The sequence below is a fragment of the Delphinapterus leucas genome, chromosome 4 (genome assembly GCF_059928025.1).
Source record: "Delphinapterus leucas isolate spDelLeu-1000000601 "Yukka" chromosome 4, BTC_Dleu_Yukka2, whole genome shotgun sequence".
Taxonomy (NCBI): Eukaryota; Metazoa; Chordata; class Mammalia; order Artiodactyla; family Monodontidae; genus Delphinapterus; species Delphinapterus leucas.
Genome location: NC_143132.1, coordinates 82192807 through 82213040, shown reverse-complemented (window position 1 = coordinate 82213040; position 20234 = coordinate 82192807). Strand labels below are relative to the sequence as shown.

At 40.2% G+C, this 20234-nt stretch overlaps 1 protein-coding gene across 2 annotated transcripts in view; it reads right to left on the bottom strand.

Annotated features, from left to right (window-relative positions):
* C4H3orf70 (chromosome 4 C3orf70 homolog) overlaps positions 1-19025 on the bottom strand; it is a 113965-nt gene extending 94940 nt beyond the window's left edge. For both annotated transcript variants that reach the window (XR_016393043.1, XM_022570474.3), the window contains exon 1: positions 18426-19025. Coding sequence is in view for 1 of the 2 variants with exons in the window: in XM_022570474.3 (XP_022426182.1) it covers positions 18426-18621 (196 nt within the window). In the remaining variant the exon portion in view is untranslated. The remainder of the gene's footprint in view (positions 1-18425) is intronic.
* Positions 19026-20234: the final 1209 nt, after the last annotated feature.

The window sequence follows — 20234 nt, the reverse complement described above, 5'->3', positions numbered from 1 at the left end:
AGACAACGAATCACCCCAAATTGAGGAGGTGGTCTCTGAGAGCAAGATTTATGATTTCCCCCTTTACCACTTTTTGTGAGGGTGTATGTGTATGCTTCTGTGTAAGATTTTCTCTCTATAGCTTGGCTTCCAACATTTGTCCTAAGGTTCTATCCCGTCTTTTTTTTTCTAAATATTTTTTAATTCAATAACTATATTATACTTTATTTTATTTTTACTGTATCTTCTTTCTTTCTTTTTTCCTTCTTTCCCTCCTTCCTTCCTTCCTTCCTCCCTCCCTCCCTCCTTTCTTTCCTTCTTTGCTTCTTTCTTCCTTCCTTCCTTTCCTCCTTTCCTTCCTCATACTTCTACTAATTCTCTCTACTTTTTCTCCCTTTTATTCTGAGCCGTGTGGATGAAAGGCTCTTGGTGCTCCAGCCAGGAGTCAGGGCTCTGCCTCTGAGGTAGGAGAGCCAACTTCAGGTCACTGGTCAACAAGAGACCTCCCAGCTCCACATAATATTAAAGGGCGGAAATCTCCCAGAGACCTCCATCTTAACACCAGCACCCAGCTTCACTCAACGACCAGCAAGCCACAGTGCTGGACAACCTATGCCAAACAACTAGCAAAACAGGAACACAACCCCACCCATTAGCAGAGAGGCGGCCTAAAATCATAAGGCGACACCCCAAAAGACACCACCAGACGTGAACCTGCCCACTAGAGAGACAAGATCCAGCCACATCCACCACAGGCACTAGTCCCCTCCACCAGGAAGCCTACACAACCCACTGAAACAACCTTAGCCACTGGAGACAGACATCAAAAACAACGGGAACTACAAACCTGCAGTCTGCAAAAAGGAGACCCCAAACACAGTAAGATAAGCAAAATGAGAAGACAGAAAAACACACAGCAGATGAAGGAGCAAGATAAAAATGCACCAGACCTAACAAATGAAGAGGAAATAGGCAGTCTACCTGAAAAAGAATTCAGAATAATGATAGTAAGGATGATCCGAAATCTTGGAAACAGAATGGACAAAATGCAAGAAACAGTTAACAAGGACCGAGAAGAAATAAAGATGAAACAAGCAACGATGAACAACGCCATAAATGAAATTAAAAATACTCTAGAAGGGATCAATAGCAGAATAACTGAGGCAGAAGAACGGATAAGTGACCGACCTGGAAGATAAAATAGTGGAAATAACTACTGCAGAGCCGACTAAAGAAAAAAGAATGAAAAGAACTGAGGACAGTCTCAGAGACCTCTGGGACAACATTAAACGCACCAACATTCGAATTATAGGGGTTCCAAAAGAAGAAGAGAAAAAGAAAGGGGCTGAGAAAATATTTGAAGAGATTATAGTTGAAAACTTCCCTAATATGGGAAAGGAAATAGTTAATCAAGTCCAGGAAGCACAGAGAGTCCCATACAGGATAAATCCAAGGAGAAATACGCCAAGACACATATTAATCAAACTGTCAAAAATTAAATACAAAGAAAACATATTAAAAGCAGCAAGGGAAAAACAACAAATAACACACAAGGGAATCCCCATAAGGTTAACAGCTGATCTCTCGGCAGAAACCCTACAAGCCAGAAGGGAGTGGCAGGACATACTGAAAGTGATGAAGGAGAAAAACCTGCAACCAAGACTACTCTACCCAGCAAGGATCTCATTCAGATTTGATGGAGAAATTAAAACCTTTACAGACAAGCAAAAGCTGAGAGTTCAGCACCACCAAACCAGCTTTACAACAAATGCTAAAGGAACTTCTCTACACAAGAAACACAAGAGAAGGAAAAGACCTATAATAACGAACCCAAAACAATTAAGAAAATGGGAATAGGAACATACATATCGATAATTACCTTAAAAGTAACTGGACTAAATGCTCCCACCAAAAGACACAGATTGGCTGAATGGATACAAAAACAAGACCCTTATATATGCTGTCTACAAGAGACCCACTTCAGACCTAGAGACACATACAGACTGAAAGTAAGGGGATGGAAAAAGATATTCCATGCAAATGGAAACCAAAAGAAAGCTGGGGTAGCAATTCTCATATCAGACAAAATAGACTTTAAAATAAGGACTATTAAAAGAGACAAAGAAGGACACTACATAATGATCAAGGGATCGATCCAAGAAGATATAACAATTGTAAATATTTATGCACCCAACATAGGAGCACCTCAATACATAAGGCAAATACTAACAGCCATAAAAGGGGAGATCGACAGTAACACATTCATAGTAGGGGACTTTAACACCCCACTTTCACCCATGGACAGATCATCCAAAATGAAAATAAATAAGGGAACACAAGCTTTAAATGATACATTAAACAAGACGGACTTAATTGATATTTATAGGACACTCCATCCAAAAACAACAGAATACACATTCTTCTCAAGTGCTCATGGAACATTCTCCAGGATAGATCATATCTTGGGTCACAAATCAAGCCTTGGTAAATTTAAGAAAATTGAAATGTATCAAATATCTTTTCTGACCACAACGCCATGAGACTAGATATCAATTACAGGAAAAGATCTGTAAAAAATACAAACACATGGAGGCTAAACAATATACTACTTAATAACCAAGTGATCACTGAAGAAATCAAAGAGGAAATTAAAAAATACCTAGAAACAAATGACAGTGGAGACACAATGACCCAAAACCTATGGGATGCAGCAAAAGCAGTTCTAAGGGGGAAGTTTATAGCAATACAAGCCCACCTTAAGAAGCAGGAAACATCTCGAATAAACAACCTAACCTTGCACCTCAAGCAATTAGAGAAAGAAGAACAAAAAAACCCCAAAGCTAGCAGAAGGAAAGAAATCATAAAAATCAGATCAGAAATAAATGAAAAAGAAATGAAGGAAACAATAGCAAAGATCAATAAAACTAAAAGCTGGTTCTTTGAGAAGATAAACAAAATAGATAAACCACTAGCCAGACTCATCAAGAAAAAAAGGGAGAAGACTCAAATCAATAGAATTAGAAATGAAAAAGGAGAAGTAATAACTGACACTGCAGAAATTTAAAAAATCATGAGAGATTACTACAATCAACTCTATGCCAATAAAATGAACAATCTGGAAGAAATGGACAAATTCTTAGAAATGCACAACTTGCCAAGACTGAATCAGGAAGAAATAGAAAATATGAACAGACCAATCACAAGCACTGAAATTGAAACTGTGATTAAAAATCTTCCTACAAAAAAAGCCCAGGACCAGATGGCTTCACAGGTGAATTCTATCAAACGTTTAGAGAAGAGCTAACATCTGTCGTTCTCAAACTCTTCCAAAATATAGCAGAGGGAGGAACACTCCCAAATTCCTTCTACGAGCCCACCATCACCTTGATACCAAAACCAGACAAGGATGTCACAAAGAAAGAAAACTGCAGGCCAATATCACTGATGAACATAGATGCAAAAATCCTCAACAAAATACTAGCAAACAGAATCCAACAGCACATTAAAAGGATCATACACCATGATCAAGTGGGGTTTATTCCAGGAATACAAGGATTCTTCAATATATGCAAATCTATCAGTGTGATAAACCATATTAACAAATTGAAGGAGAAAAACCATATGATTATCTCAATAGATGCAGAGAAAGCTTTCAACAAAATTCAACACCCATTTATGATACAAACCCTGCAGAAAGTAGGCATAAAGGGAACTTTCCTCAACATAATAAAGGCCATATATGACAAGCCCACAGCAAACATCATCCTCAATGGTGAAAAACTGAAAGCATTTCCACTAAGATCAGGAACAAGACAAGGTTGCCCACTCTCACCACTATTATTCAACATAGTTTTGGAAGTTTTAGCCACAGCAATCAGAGAAGAAAAGGAAATAAAAGGAAACCAAATAGGAAAAGAAGAAGTAAAGCTGTCACTATTTGCAGATGACATGATGCTATACACAGAGAATCCTAAAGATGCTACCAGAAAACTACTAGAGCTAATCAATGAATTTGGTAAAGTAGCAGGATACAAAATTAATGCACAGAAATCTCTGGCATTCCTATATACTAATGATGAAAAATCTGAAAGTGAAATCAAGAAAACACTCCCATTTACCATTGCAACAAAAAGAATAAAATATCTAGGAATAAACCTACCTAAGGAGACAAAAGACCTGTATGCAGAAACTTATAAGACACTGATGAAAGAAATTAAAGATGATACAAATAGATGGAGAGATATACCATGTTCTTGGATGGGAAGAATCAACATTGTGAAAATGACTCTACTACCCAAAGCAATCTACAGATTCAATGCAATCCCTATCAAACTACCGCTAGCATTTTTCACAGAACTAGAACAAAAAATTTCGCAATTTGTATGGAAACACAAAAGACCCCGAATAGCCAAAGCAATCTTGAGAACGAAAAAAGGAGCTGCAGGAATCAGGCTCCCTGACTTCAGACTATACTACAAAGCTACAGTAATCAAGAGAGTATGATACTGGCACAAAAACAGAAAGATAGATCAATGGAACAGGATAGAAAGCCCAGAGATAAACCCACGCACATATGGACACCTTATCTTTGATAAAGGTGGCAGGAATGTACAGTGGAGAAAGGACAGCCTCTTCAATAAATGGTGCTGGGAAAACTGGACAGGTACATGTAAAAGTATGAGATTAGATCACTCCCTAACACCATACACAAAAATAAGCTCAAAATGGATTAAAGACCTAAATGTAAGGCCAGAAACTATCAAACTCTTAGAGGAAAACATAGGCAGAACACTCTATGACATAAATCACAGCAAGATCCTTTCTGACCCACCTCCTAGAGTAATGGAAATAAAAACAAAAATAAACAAATGGGACCTAATGAAACTTCAAAGCTTTTGCACAGCAAAGGAAACCATAAACAAGACCAAAAGACAACCCTCAGAATGGGAGAAAATATTTGCAAATGAAGCAACTGACAAAGGATTAATCTCCAAAATTTACAAGCAGCTCATGCAGCTCAATAACAAAAAAACAAACAACCCAATCCAAAAATGGGCAGAAGACCTAAATAGACATTTCTCCAAAGAAGATATACATATGGCCAAGAGGCACGTGAAAAGATGCTCAACATCAATAATCATTAGAGAAATGCAAATCAAAACTACAATGAGATATTTTCTCACACCAGTCAGAATGGCCATCATCAAAAAATCTAGAAACAATAAATGCCGGAGAGGGTGTGGAGAAAAGGGAACACTCTTGCACTGCTGGTGGGAATGTGAATTGGTTCAGCCACTATGGAGAACAGTATGGAGGTTCCTTAAAAAACTACAAATAGAATTACCATATGACCCAGCAATCCCACTACTGGGCATATACCCTGAGAAAACCAAAATTCAAAAAGAGTCATGTACCAAAATGTTCATTGCAGCTCTATTTACAATAGCCCGGAGACGGAAACAACCTAAGTGTCCATCATCGGATGAATGGATAAAGAAGATGTGGCACATATATACAATGGAATATTACTCAGCCTTAAAAAGAAACGAAATTGAGCTATTTGTAATGAGATTGATAGACCTAGAGTCTGTCATACAGAGTGAAGTAAGTCAGAAAGAAAAAGACAAATACCGTATGCTAACACATATATATGGAATTTAAGAAAAAAAAATGTCATGAAGAACCTAGGGGTAAGACAGGAATAAAGACTCAGACCTACTGGAGAACGGACTTGAGGATATGGGGAGGGGGAAGGGTGAGCTTTGACAGGGCGAGAGAGAGTCATGGACATATACACACTAACAAACGTAGTAAGGTAGATAGCTAGTGGGAAGCAGCCGCAAGGCACAGGGATATTAGCTCGGTGCTTTGTGACAGCCTGGAGGGGTGGGATAGGGAGAGTGGGAGGGAGGGAGACGCAAGAGGGAAGACATATGGGAACATATATATGTATACCTGATTCACTTTGTTATAAAGCAGAAACTAACACACCATTGTAAAGCAATTATACCCCAATAAAGATGTTAAAAAAAAAAAGAATTCATCAATGAATTTGGTAAGGTTGCAGGATACAAAATTAATACACAGAAATCTACTGCATTCCTATATACTAACAATGGAAGAGCAGAAAGAGAAATTAAACAATCTCATTTACCATCACATCAAAAAGAATAAAATACTTAGGAAGCAACCTATCTAAGGAGGCAAAAGACCTGTATACTCCAAAAACTATAAGATGCTGATGAAAGAAATCAAAGATGACACAGATGGAAAGATATACCATGTTCTTGTACTGGAAGAATCAATATTGTCAAAATGACTATACTACCCGAGGCAATCCACAGATTCAAGGCAATCCCTATCAAATTACCAATGGCATTTCTCACAGAACTAGAACAAAAAATTTTTTAATTTGTATGGAGACACAAAAGACCCCAAATAGCCAAAGCAATCTTGAGAAAGAAAAACAGAGCCAGAGGAATCAGGCTCCCTGATTTCAGACTATACTACAAAGCTACGGTCATCAAGACAGTATGGTACTGGCACAAAAACAGAAATACAGATCAATGGAACAGGACAGAAAATCCATAAGTAAACCCACGCACTGATGGTCAATTCATCTACAACAAAGGAGGCAACACTACACAATGGAGAAAAGGCAGTCTCTTCAATAAGTGATGCTGGGAAAACTGGACAGCCACATGTAAAAGAATGAAATTAGAACACTCCTTAACACCATACACAAAAATAAACTCAAAATGGATTAAAGACCTAACTGTAAGACAGGATACTATAAAACTCTTAGAGGAAAACAGAGACAGAACACTCTTTGACATAAATCACAGCAGTATCTTTTTTGATCTGTCTCCTAGAATAATGGAAATAAAAAGAAATCAAATGGGACCTAATTAAACTTAAAAGCATTCTCACAACAAAGGAAACCATAAACAAAATGAAAAGACAACCCACAGAATATAAGAAAATATTTGCAAATGATGCAGCCAACAAGGGATTAATCTCCAAAATCTACAAACAGCTCATGCGGCTCAATAAATGGGCAATGCCCAATCAAAAAAATGGGCAGAAGACCTAAATAGACATTTCTCCAAAGAAGACATACACATTGCCAAGAGGCACATGAAAAGATGCTCAACATCACTAATTATTAGAAAAATGCAAAGCAAAACTATGAGAGGGCTTACCTAGTGGCGCATTGGTTAAGAATGCATCTGCCAATGCACAGGACACAGGTTCGAGCCCTGGTCCGGGAAGATCCCATATGCCGTGGAGCAACTAAGCCGATGCACCACAGCTACTGAGCCTGCGCTCTAGAGCCCGTGTGCCACAACTACTGAGCCCAAGTGCCACAATTATTGAAGCCCACGCACCTAGAGCCCATGCTCCACAACAAGAGAAGCCACCGCAATGAGAAACCCATGCACGACAACAAACAGTGGCCCCCACTCGCCGCAACTAGACAAAGCCCGTGAGTGGCAACAAAGACACAACACAGGAAAAAATAAATAACTAAAATAAATAAATAAATTTATTTAAAAAAAACTACAATGAGGTTTCACCTCACACCAGTCAGAATAGCCATCATCAAAAAGTCTACAAACAATAAATGCTGGAGAGGGTGTGAAGGAAAGGGAACCCTCCTACACTGTCGATGAGAATGTAAATTGGTACAACCACTATGGACAACAGTATAGAGGTTCCTTAAAAATCTAAAGATAGAACATGATCCAGCAATCCCACTACTGGGCATATATCCAGAGAAAACCATAGTTTTCCCAGGATACATGCACCCCAATGTTCACTGCAGCACTGTTTACAATAGCCAAGACATGGACGCAACCTAAATGTCCATTGACAGAAGAATGGATAAAGAAGATGTGGTACATATATACAATGGAATATTACTCAGCCATAAAAAAGAATGAAATAATGTCCTTTGCAGCAACATGGATGGACCTGGAGATTATCATGCTAAGCAAAGTAATTCAGACAGAGAAAGACAAATATTATAGGATATCGTTTATATGCAAAATCTAAAAAAAATGATACAAATGAACTTTTTACAAAACAGGAGCAGACTCACAGACTTAGAAACCTGGTTACCAGGGGTGGGGAGGGAAGGGTGGGGGAGGGGATAAATTGGGAGTTTGGGATTGACATATGCTCACTACTATTTTTAAAACAGATAACCAACAAGGACCTAATGTATAGCACAGAGAGCTATGTTCAGTATTCTGTAATAACCTAAATGGGGAAAAAATTTGAAAAAGAATAGGAACACATATATGTATAACGGAATCACTTTGCTGTACACCTGAAACTAACACAATATTGTTAATCAACTATACTCCAAAATAAAATTTAAAAATAAATAAATAAAAATAAAATAGGAAAAGATTAGACCCTAACATACCTTCCAACTCTGAAAGCATGGTGTAAGCAGTCCCAAACTTTACTGGTAGAATACACACCAAATTCATGATAGTGGCTGCTTCTTGTGAGAGAAGGATGAGAAAGAGACTCTGAAAGAAAGCAGCAAGGACTCTAACCTTATCTGAAGCAAGAGTGATGAACAAATGGAAACACCGGTTACATCTGGGTGGTGGGAACTCTGATGTTCATAGTATGTGTTCTCTGTTATTTTTTATAAATCTTAAACCTAAACACACACACACAAATTATGTTACTTGATTATAACAAATTAAAAAGAATCAAGTTGTCTATAATAAAACCTAAAACAGAGGGATATATAGGTAGAGAAGAGAAACCTCTTCTTTACAAAAGAATGCTATCAAATAGTAGGAATCACAGAATTAGAAAATCACTATTTTGCAACAATGAAATAAGTGATTCACACAAGACTCCTCAGTCAATACTAAAATCACTGGGTTAAAGTTTGTTGGGGAACAGGATATTCACTCAGTGTCGAAGTATCACCCCACCGATTACTTATTCTTAAACAGTGACAAAAATAATTTTAAAAAGAAAAATAACAAAGAGAAACAATATTTTTATAATAGACAGATTTGGCAGTTATCACTTTAGCACCAGCACTAGTGGAACACACTGACTTGTCTCCTCATGTTAATGCTGTAAGAAAGGTACAATATTCACCTATGTAATAACTAGACAAAAATGTTCAACCTAAATCTAATAAGGCAAATCTAAAATATGGGAGATAGTATAGGCAGTTAATCTGGACTCCTCAAAAATTTCAATACCATCCAAAAAAAGTGTGATTATTCTAGAATGATTAAAGAAGATACTAAAGTGATACAATAATGAAATGTGATGCATGAATCTTATTTTCCCACTCATTTTATTTATTCACTTGTTCAACCATTTTACTGAGGTATGACTGACACTGAAAAAGCTGTACAGATTCAATGTAGAAAATGTGATGAGTTCGGAGATAAGTATACACCCATGAAACTAGCACCACAATCTAGGCCATTAAAATATCCATGTGATGTATGAATCTTGATTGGATCCCAAATTGGAAAAAAAAAAGTCAGCTATAAAATTCATTTTTTGAAGATAAAGGAAACTGTATGTTAGATGGTACTCCTGAATTACTGTTATTATCCTAGGTCTGATTAGTATTGTGGTTACATAGGAAAATGTCCTCTTTCTTAAGAGGTATGATGAAACATTTAAGTGAAATGTCATGTCTGCAACTTACTTTTAAATGGTTTAAGAAAAAAGTACATGTGTGTGCATGTGTGTGTGTGTAGACAGAAAGATAAAGCAAATGAGTCTAACAGAGTATTCCATAAAATACCAAATAATTACACTCTTAGTGTTTTTATTTCACTAAAGGTCTGTTTAAATGAGATACAGAGGAAGAAATACATTCTATATCACACCAAGAATCTAGTTTTAAATAGACAAATAAGCACTAGGGAGGTTAAAGAATTTGTCCTGAATGGACTGTTTTGGGACATTGTGCAGACACAACTGGAAGGATTTACCATACATTGTTGGCACTCCAGATATTGCACGTTTTTGGCAGTGTGCTTACAGAATACTACTAAATATCAGGATATTCAAAAGCAAGCCAACAATAAGAACAGGAGAAACACAGCAAAAAAGTCTGTGACTTTGAGTAAAGTAACTTGCAAAAACTACAATTAAATCTACTTTGTCCACCCATTCTAAAAGCCAGGACCCCTCTGTTAACTAGCACTTTTGCCATTTTTCTACGCAAAATTAGTATTCCAAATAACAGCTAAGTATCGCTACAGGATCGTGACAAGACTTTTAAATCATTAAAGTTAACTATATACAGTTTCACTTTAACAGCTTTGTAATATTCTGATCCTTTGAAACGTGTTAACCCATGTTTGATGTGCCAGTTCTCTATTAACTGGTATACCTGATTAACCAGAACTATCCATTGCTTAACAATGGTGGAAAATAGGATGGAGTAGGGGAGTGGGGAGTACAATATAAGATTCCATGATAAAAAGCAGATAATCATCACAAAGTAACTATTATAAAACAGACCTTTCAACAGTGAGGGCAATTTAAAAAACTCGATTTCTAAATGTCATACTATTTGAAATGTATATTTTTACCATCTGTATTGTGTTGAAGTGTGTAATTGAACAAATGAGTATGGTTACAAAGTGAATTCCAGGTTAACCAGGACATTTTTGGAAGGGGAAGCAGCTGGAATTGGGGACTTTGACAGTCATCACAGTATGACAATAACATGTAACTATGTTATTATCCCCATGTTAAAAATGATGATAAAGCAGAAACTAACACACCATTGTAAAGCAATTATACTCCAATAAAGATGTTAAAAAAAAATGATGAAACAAAGACGGAGGTTAAGTAACTTCCCCCAAACCATATAACTAGTAAGTGGGCAGAGCCAGCATTCAAACACAAAGCCCAATTCCACAGCCTGCCCTCAGGATGACTAGGCTACCTAGTATTTCCATTGTTTGTTTGTTTTGAGGAGGGGCTGATGCTGAACACCTGTACTAAGTACTGCTTTACATCATATAATATTCACAACAACCCTGTGAGGTAGGATTTTTAGTCCTGTTTTTCAGAAGAGAACACTGAAGCTGAGAGAGGTTGAGTAACCTGTCGGAAGTTACACTGCCAATGGATGGAAGAACCAGGATTCAACTCAGGTGTGTCTGACTCCACAGCCCTTGCCCTTAATAGGACTACACTCTGCCTTCCACATTCTATGTATAAAACATTCCTTATTTTTCGAGGAAACGCATCTTCTACTAGACAACTTTTAGCTGTTAAACATATGTTCCTGTATTTGTTTGGAATTAATAACACTTAATTTCTCTGAAAATATTACTTCTTGTAAATTAATGAGATTTCACAATATGAGAAAACAAACTTAAAGTGAGGGTGTTATAATGTAGGAAATTATCATAGAAAAGCCCTCAAAAGCTATTTGGTTCAAATCCCTAAGTTCAACAGGCCTGGAAACTAATAATAATTAATGGTGTGTATGCAAATCTAACCAAAAAAAGGGCTTGCACCAGTTAGGGAGCAGTTGAAGATGTGATATGACTGAACCTTCATATTATACAAATACATTATCAAATGTTTTTTAAAAGCATAGTTTTATAGAGTTTGCAACCACTCCAAAAACGTTCATAATGCATATAATTGCCCCTCTCTTAAAATCAGAAACCATTCTCATTTTACTTATTTAAATCCTCCTTGTTTGAAAAAAATTTTTAAATAGCTGAAATCCTCCTCACTGTACCCTGAGTGGAACCAAGAAACCCAGAGACCTGGTTACCATCCGGTTTGTGAGATTCTAATGCACATTGACCACATGTGGCCAGGGCTACTCGGCAAGTTTCCTAATCTAAAAAATGAGAATAACAGTACCTACTTCACAAGGTTGTTGTGAGGTGTAAATGAGCTAACACATGCAAAAAGGTTACAACTGTGCCTGCATATAAGCAACAGGTGTGTTATCTGTTATCACTGAAGTTGGCGTGTGTCCATTACTGAAGCACCACTTGGATGGAAAAATACCTATCAGCTTTCTCTTTCTCTGGAAAAGCTTTGAGGAAACTCACTCAGAACTTGAGTTCACCTTTGCACGGTAACACCTGTATCCTCTTCCTTTAACCACCAGGCATGTAAAGAACCCTCATTAGTAGAAAAAAGCTTCAGTTGGCTCCTCCATCTAATCAAACTACCACTCCGTTTTTTGCTAGTTTTCACAGTCAAACAACCTTAAATATATTTTCTGTAGCTTCTGTTATTGATATGACTGAGTTGCCCCTTAGGAAAACCAACTGGCATTACCCTGGGGAGTTCAGAACTTGATTTTGGGGGTTGTGTAAAGCAGGAAAATAGAACAAATAGAGTAACGCAAAAACCACAATGCTAATATACTAACTAGTGGAGAGAAGTGTATTTGCCCCTCCTGACAGTTAAATCCTCTAATCAGCTCTTTCCCTCCCTATAGGAAATCTATAAATAAGAAGCCAAATTATAACCAAACATTTGCTGGGACAGTCCAGTCACAGGGACCAGACGTTTAAGCCTCTAGGCAGTGCCACCTTCTCTGAACAGTCTGCAAACAACACTTCCAAATTCTGCCTCTCCCACTCCCATTTTTCTATAATTCAATGCTGCCCATCTACCTTCTGCTGTAAGTCTTTCTTTAGATATGTTAATATCATCTATTAGACTACATCAAGTGCCACTCTTCCTGCTTTCAACCTGAAAAAGACAGACATCTTTTAAGATGTCTTTGAGATGTCTGCATCTTTTAAGATGCAGAAAACTGAGCTCACCTATTGTGTGATTTTATTAAGCCAATACAGCTGAGTTCTGCTGGTGGTACCAACATCATACCAGATACACTCCCCCACCTCCACCCACCCCTGACACCCTCTAATCACTTTTGCTTTGATAGCTCTTAACTTGGACTTCATTCCCCACCACATTCAGTGACCTCTTTACAGTTCCCATTCTTCTGTATTTCACTATGGCAATTGATACAATTTGCCACCCACTTCTTAAAAACTTTCCGCATCACTGGTTTTAACAAAGCCTAAAAACTGTTGATTTTGCTCATTAACTTTTTTTTAAATTTATTTATTTTTGGCTGTGTTGGGTCCTTGTTGCTGCACGCAGGCCCTCTCCAGTTGCAGCGAGCGGGGGCCACTCTCCATTGAGGTGCACAGGCCTCTCATTGCGGTGGCCTCTCCTGTTGCGGAGCACGGGCTCTAGGCGTACAGGCTTCAGTAGCTGTGGCACGTGGGCTCAGTAGTTGTGGCTCGCAGGCTCTAGAGCGCAGGCTCAGCAGTTGGGGCGCACGGGCTTAGCTGCTCCACAGCATGTGGGATCTTCCCGGACCAGTGTTCAAACCCATGTCCCCTGCATTGGCAGGTGGACTCTCAACCACTGCACTACCAGGGAAGCCCTGCTCATTAACCTTAAATTGCTCCGCAGTACCTATGGTGGTTAAGCGTCCAGGTCCTAGAATCAGATAGACATGGATCCAAATCCAAGGCTCTACTTCTTACTAGCTATGTGCCCACGGGAAAGTTACTCCTTTAAGCCTTTTTCCTCCACTACAGAATGGACATAATGACATAATTGGCTATTGAGTGCTTAGCATAATCATCTTACTCTGGCACAAAGTAATCACTCAATAAATATTAATTATTACCTTTGTGTCCTAATTCTCCTGCCATTTTATTCTTCTCTTTCTACCTTGAAGAATTCACCATCTCAAACAGCTTTGACTAATAATGCAATTAAGTATATTCCTGAAGTTACTGTGGCAGGATTAAACCTTTCATCCTCTTCATCAGTAATAAAGAAAATCATTATTTCTAGGTTTCACCAATATCTAAGAAATAACCTGCTGGAAACTGATTTCATTTTCATACTCTTTCTTAAAGTACTCATTTCCCTTGGCCTCTGCAATACCATACTTTAAGATTTTTCTTCTCTGGCCATCTCTTCTCAGACTCTACTGCCAGCTCATCCTCCTGCAACCAGCCTCTAAATGTTAGCGTTCTAAAGGGAAAGCCTAATGGTTTTCTTCATTTCTCATACTGTAGTCTCTCCCTTGGCAATCTCATGCTTCACCATGGTTACAACTGCAATCTATAAAGAAGTAAATGACTTCCACATTATCTCTAGTGCAGACTTCTCCAAGTTCCAGATCCCCTATATCCAACTGCCTACTGACATCACCATGCTATGACAAAGCAACTTAAACTCCATAGATACAAAACTGGATTCATGGTCTTCGTGGGTTCATGATTCCATGATCAACCAAACCTAGTTCTTCTCCAGTATTTTTTTTTAGTGAATGAATGGCATCACCATCCATCCAAGCTGCATAAGGCAAAATTCTAGAAATCTAGAAGTTACCCTTTATAACTCCTCTTCCTCCCCTTCCAAATTTAATCTATTCCAATTTCCATTAAGTGGATATTGCTGCATGAATTTCAACCTATTTTTTACACTAATACAAAAATTATCTCCCTTGCTGACTTCATTCCTCCACTACCCATTTTATCACTATCATGCCAAGGTCTCTATCAACTGAAACTTCCCCACCTTGCCTGTTCATCCCTCCCTAACATCTCAACAATCAAATTTCTTATTTCTTCTAAATATTCTACCTACTCAAGCCACAAAAAAAATCTACTTTACAATATCTGCACATGATTTGTTCTTTCCCATTCCTCTTCCCTATCCAAGTCATGTCTTTTTCTCTCTCAAAACTCTTCTTGGAATCCTTCATTCGTTCATTCGTTAATTCAACCCAATATCACTCCTTACTAGGAAAATAAATAAATAAATAAAGTTACAGATTCAGGGTCACAGTTTATTCAGCCCAATAATCTGTCTTTGACAGAGACACCAACAGAACACATATAGTTTTCCTCCCATAGTCCTCAAAATCAGTTATTACCCAAATATACTAATTATTTCCTCTATATTAAGCACTGCATCTTTCAACATACACATATTTTATGTCTTTTATGAACAGGTGTGTATTTTCAGCCTTTTCTACTTCACAAGGTTATAAACTTCACAAGTTTAACATCAACCATATAAAACTGACTTTTCTTTATTTGTTCCGAATTTCCTCTCAAGCACCTCAAGGTAGTCCTCCTATTTTAGCATTTTCTGACTTGGTGAACAAGCTGGTAGTTTTTTCACCCATATCACCTGTGATTTTTAAAGGAACACAAAAATAAATACAGCATGCATCACACCCTTACACTCTGCTTACAGGGCATGATCCAGCTGTATTCATATCTGTATTCCTGTTTCCGTAATAATGTCTCATGAAGAGGAGGTGCTCTATACATGTTCAACAAAATTAAAGGAATTCTGCTTAGGCCTGATGTTGTGTTCATGAATGCCAAAAGAAGTAGAACCTCTCAAATACGTTAACTCTGCTTCTGTTCAATAAAAATAATATTTGGGCTTAAAAAAGGTAGAAAGAATTGGTGCCTAGTATAGATGAGGACACTGTAACAGAGCACCTTGCTGCTCTTAACGAACTGAAGCTGCTCTTCGATGTGATCACCGAACCACTGCCAGCGGAGGAAGCACAGAGACCCAGAGGGCTGCCAAAGACTAGAAAAGAGGAAATAAATGTAGGCCTGATTAAAAAAAAAAAAAATAGAAAGAATTGACAACAGTCCAGTATACTCAATGCCCATCCTTTTCTAAATTCAGATTATTTAAAAAATAGCTTCTAATCACTTAGAAAAGAAAATGTTAAGCATTTGTGGAACCAACCTATGTTATACCAGACTAATTAATTTCCTTTCTTTTTTTTTTTACGAGAGTATCTTTACAGATAGACAGACATCACACATCAAAAAGATGTAAAAGTAGTATGTTGGTAGAATTTCAACAAAGTATTTGACCAGGTTCTCATTACACCCATATGGATAAGATAAACAGAAGATGGATAACGGTACAATTAGGTAGTGAGGTAACTGTTTAACGACCATAACAACAAGTGCTCATTAATGAATTGTTATCAACCTGAAGGGCAGTTCAGGACTTTCATCTGTGGCCTTTCCCTGTTCAACAATTTTACCAATAAGAGGAAAATATACCTAAGGGATCAGTGAGTACCCATATCCAAATACATATATATAACTGTGAGATAGGCAAGCGCTGTAACTTATGCCACAAATGTAAAACAAACACACAAACAAAAAAGAGGCTTAATGGCTTAGTTCACATCAAGCTTAGTTCAATCTGACAGCAACAAGCTCAATATGATGTGGAAACAAGAAAAACTAATGTGATGCTAGCTGCAGCAGTAGTATCTCAAACATGGGTGACAGGAGTCCTGCTTAACTCTGGACAGATCAGACCACAACTGGGATATGCTGTACCCTTCTATAGGTCACTGTCTTCAAAGGATCATAACCATACTGGCACATGTTCAGAACAGAAAAACCAGGATGCTTAGGGGCCTGAATACCATTAAAGGAAAGGCAGGAGGGAATGGAGATTTATAAATAGGACAAAGCAATGCCTTGAGAGGAAAACAATGGCTACCTTCATTCAGTCATTCAACAAACGTGAATTTCAAACCTATTTCTGGCCAGACATTGTGGCTGTGACTGGGGATATAGGAAAAAGACAGTCTATATCTGTGAGAAATTCATGTGTATATCTGAAGAGTTGAAACAGATTTGATCTAAAAAAGCTTTAGATTGTTCTATATGATTTCATAAGGTAGAAATAGGAGCAATGGAAACAAGTTCTAACATAATTGATTTCAGCTGCATATAAGGAAGAGCATTTTAAGAGTCAACGCTGTCTAATGAAGGAAGAGGCTGCCTGAGTAGACAAGGTCCCCATCAGTAATGGTGTACTTAAAGAGGAGACTGCTGAAATAAGACAGGCACTGAACTGGGCCATTTTTAATGTTCCTCACCTTCTACACTATGCTTCTTTCTGTACTTCCTCAGGAAATGGACTCACCAGATTCACCCTACTTGTGTACTACAGCATCACAGGTTTCCCACAGTTGTGACTTCCAACTTTGTACCCTGTCCCCCACTGAAGCAATGCCATATAATTAGGTATGGATCTGACAGCAACAGGAATAATGCAATATAGGAAGAAACTGACCCATCAGCACAGAGAATGCAAAAAAAATCAGTACTGTTCAATGTGCCTTATATTTGTAAAGAAAATGTAAGAATTCTCTATCCTCGAAGTCATAAATTCAATTTAAAGTATTATGGAAAAAAAACTTTCTAACAAGTCTATAGAGTAAAGCAAATGTGGCAAAATGTTAACAGTTGTTAATCTAGGTGTGTAACACTACAGTGATCCTCTTTCAGTGTTGTGTATGTTTGAAATTTTTCAAACTAAAAAGTCTGAAAAAAATTTTTAGAAATATATTATGTTCAATTAATATAAATAAGGATCTGCTATGTACTGCCTCTCTTGTTGGGAGCCATTTTTTTCTAACCAACAAGGAAAAAATAATTTTAATTTAAGATCACTTTGAGAATTTGTGTCCTAAATAAGCACTCCAAACCCCTCTACTATAACGTTATGTGGAAACTAAATTTAGAATATATTTCTAAAAAGAAATAATTCACCAGATATAGTAGGCCAAATACCATAAACTAATCAAATTATGAAATTGATTAAATGGCTACTTAAATCCATTTTAAAAATCACAGGCGGGATAAACGTAGAGAAAGGTCTAGACCATTTACTTCTATAAATTGGTCTAAAATTATTGAAGCTTATTTTCATTCATTTTATTTTTGTAATTTTAAAACACTCTCTAGAATACACTGGCTCTATATGCTGGAACTGGGTATTCAAACAGTTCACCCGTCCAAACTGTTAATATTAACTTCTTGGAAGCAGTCCCTCACACTTTAGCACTTTCTCAGTCTGGATAAAAGAAATGGGTTATGATTGGAATTCCAAGGGCTCCCTTTCTTTTAAATAGCAGCTCGTTAAGACAAAAGTGATAAAAAGAGCGGAGCATCTTTTAACCACCACCCCTGAAAAAAGGCTTCCCCTTCGGTTGTCGTCAACTCTGACTGCTGTCTACCCTTTTTCAACACACTGCCTGGTAGTTTCGGTTGAAAAACAAAATGGAAAAAAAATTTTTTTAATATATATATGTCCCATTTTCCTGGGGCAGGTAGATCCCCTTTTGTAGAAGTGGCTAAAGCTAGGCTCCCCACGGATTTCATCTCGTTGCCAAGGCAGCGCCGACCCGACTGGTCCGGCACGAGGGCAGTTCCCGCCGCCCGGACCCCAGGGCGGCCCTAGCCTGCGGCAGAGCAGCCCCCGGCCCAGCCCGGAGCCCCCCAGGCCGCAGAGTCCCTGCCGCGACCCCGGACGGCCCGGCGGGCGCCCCGGGACCGCGGCGAAAGGCGGGGACATGAGGCTCGACTTACAGTGACACCATCCGAGGTGACAGCACCAGTGCAGCTTGAAGCACTTGCCGTGGCTGTGCGTGGCACAGATTGAGAGCCCGTCGCACGGCTGGAAGTCGGGTCTGCGGGCGGCGCAACTCCGCGCCAGGGCCTGAGCCTCGTCCACTTTCTCGCTCTTCCAACCGCGCTCGGGCGCCGGCGCCGCGGCCGCACACATTTCCTCTCCCTCCGCGGAGCCGAGACCCGGAGCTCGGGAGGAGCGGCGTCTGGGCGGGCAGGAAACCGAGCCGGCTGAGGACGCGGGAGGGCGGGGCGCGAGCTGGGAGTCACGCCAGCGTTTGGAGGTGGCGGTGGCGGCGGCTGGAGCGCAGCAGCCCCAGGTTAGCACAGGAGCCGCCCCGGGTGCGACCGGGGTCTGGGCCTGCCGCCGCCTTCCCTCCCTCCGCCGTGGCGCGCGCCGCGCCCCCACGCGCACACGCACGCGCACACGCACGCGCCGACCCCGGCAGACACCACGAGTCCCTCCGCCAACCCCGCCTCCTCACACACGCCGGGCTTGGGTGCGGGGTCTTTGGCGTCCCCCGCAGCCGCCGCACACTCAGTCCTCAGAGGCTGAGCCCGGCCGACGGAGGGCCGTTAGGAACACACCCACCTCGGCGGCTCGGTTTTCACACGCAGGCCAGCTTCCACGAACACTTCCCACACTCAGTCCCCACACACACTCCCCTTCGACACACACGTCCACAATCCGCAGAGGGCTGTGCACGCTGAGGACACGCCCTCCCAGACGTCCAGTGGGCTGGTCCCTGCGCAACTGGGAGCAAGGCTTTCTCACACGCACAGCCTCTCCCCACGGGCACCCCACGTTGCCCTCGTACACACCCCCCAGAGGGTCTGGGCACCCAGGCCCCTGGGGGCGCGTGCACATACGCACGCAACAGATGCGCGCTCCCCCGGGGCTGCCTCCTGCTGCCCACAGGGCCACTGGGGCGCACGTCCCGGGCCACGCACGGCCACCAGCCCCTCGCGGCCCCTGGTAACCACCGCTCGCCCAGGTCTCAGCCCGAGGCTGCAGCCCCGCCTTGCTGAGGGGGAAAGTAACCAAGCTGGGTGCCGTGGTGTGTGTGCGTGTGTGTGTGTGTGTGTGTAAAAGATGCACGGGAAGTGCGATGCACGGGACTGGTATGTGGAATGTGTTGCGTGTGTGTATTTTGGCGTGTATGTGATGTGTGGGCGTGTATGCTTGTTATGTGGAGTAGGTGTGGTGTGTGTGTGTAAGTGGATGTGTTGTTGAGTACATGGTACATGTGTGGTGTGCATGATGCCTGTGACTGTTATGTGAACTGTGTGATATGAGGTGTGTATACACGTGTATGTGGCATGGATGCATGTGACCAATGTGGAGTGTCAGTGGTGTGTTTATGTGTGGTAGGGTATATGTTCTGTGTGTGATATTCGAGTAGCTGAGTATGTGTGTATCCACGTGTATGTGGGGTGCGGTGGGCACGGTTGTTACATAGCGTGTGGTATGTATGTGGCAGTGTGGTGCATATGACTGGCATATTGAGTGTATGTGCGCGGTGTATGCGGGTGGAGTTGGGCGTGTGCAGTATGTGTGTTTGTGGGCACACAAACAAGACTCGTGTTTGCCATGGACTCTGTGCCTTTGTGTGTTAATGCCCACCCTGGCCAGCAGGTGTAACTGGCCCTGAAGGTGACTGCAACTCTCCCACCCAATCAGCTTGCCTTCTTCCCTCTTGAGGACAAGTTGCTCCAAATAGATTTTCCATGCTAGGCTCCGCTGCTGAGAACCCACCCCGGGCAGGGTTC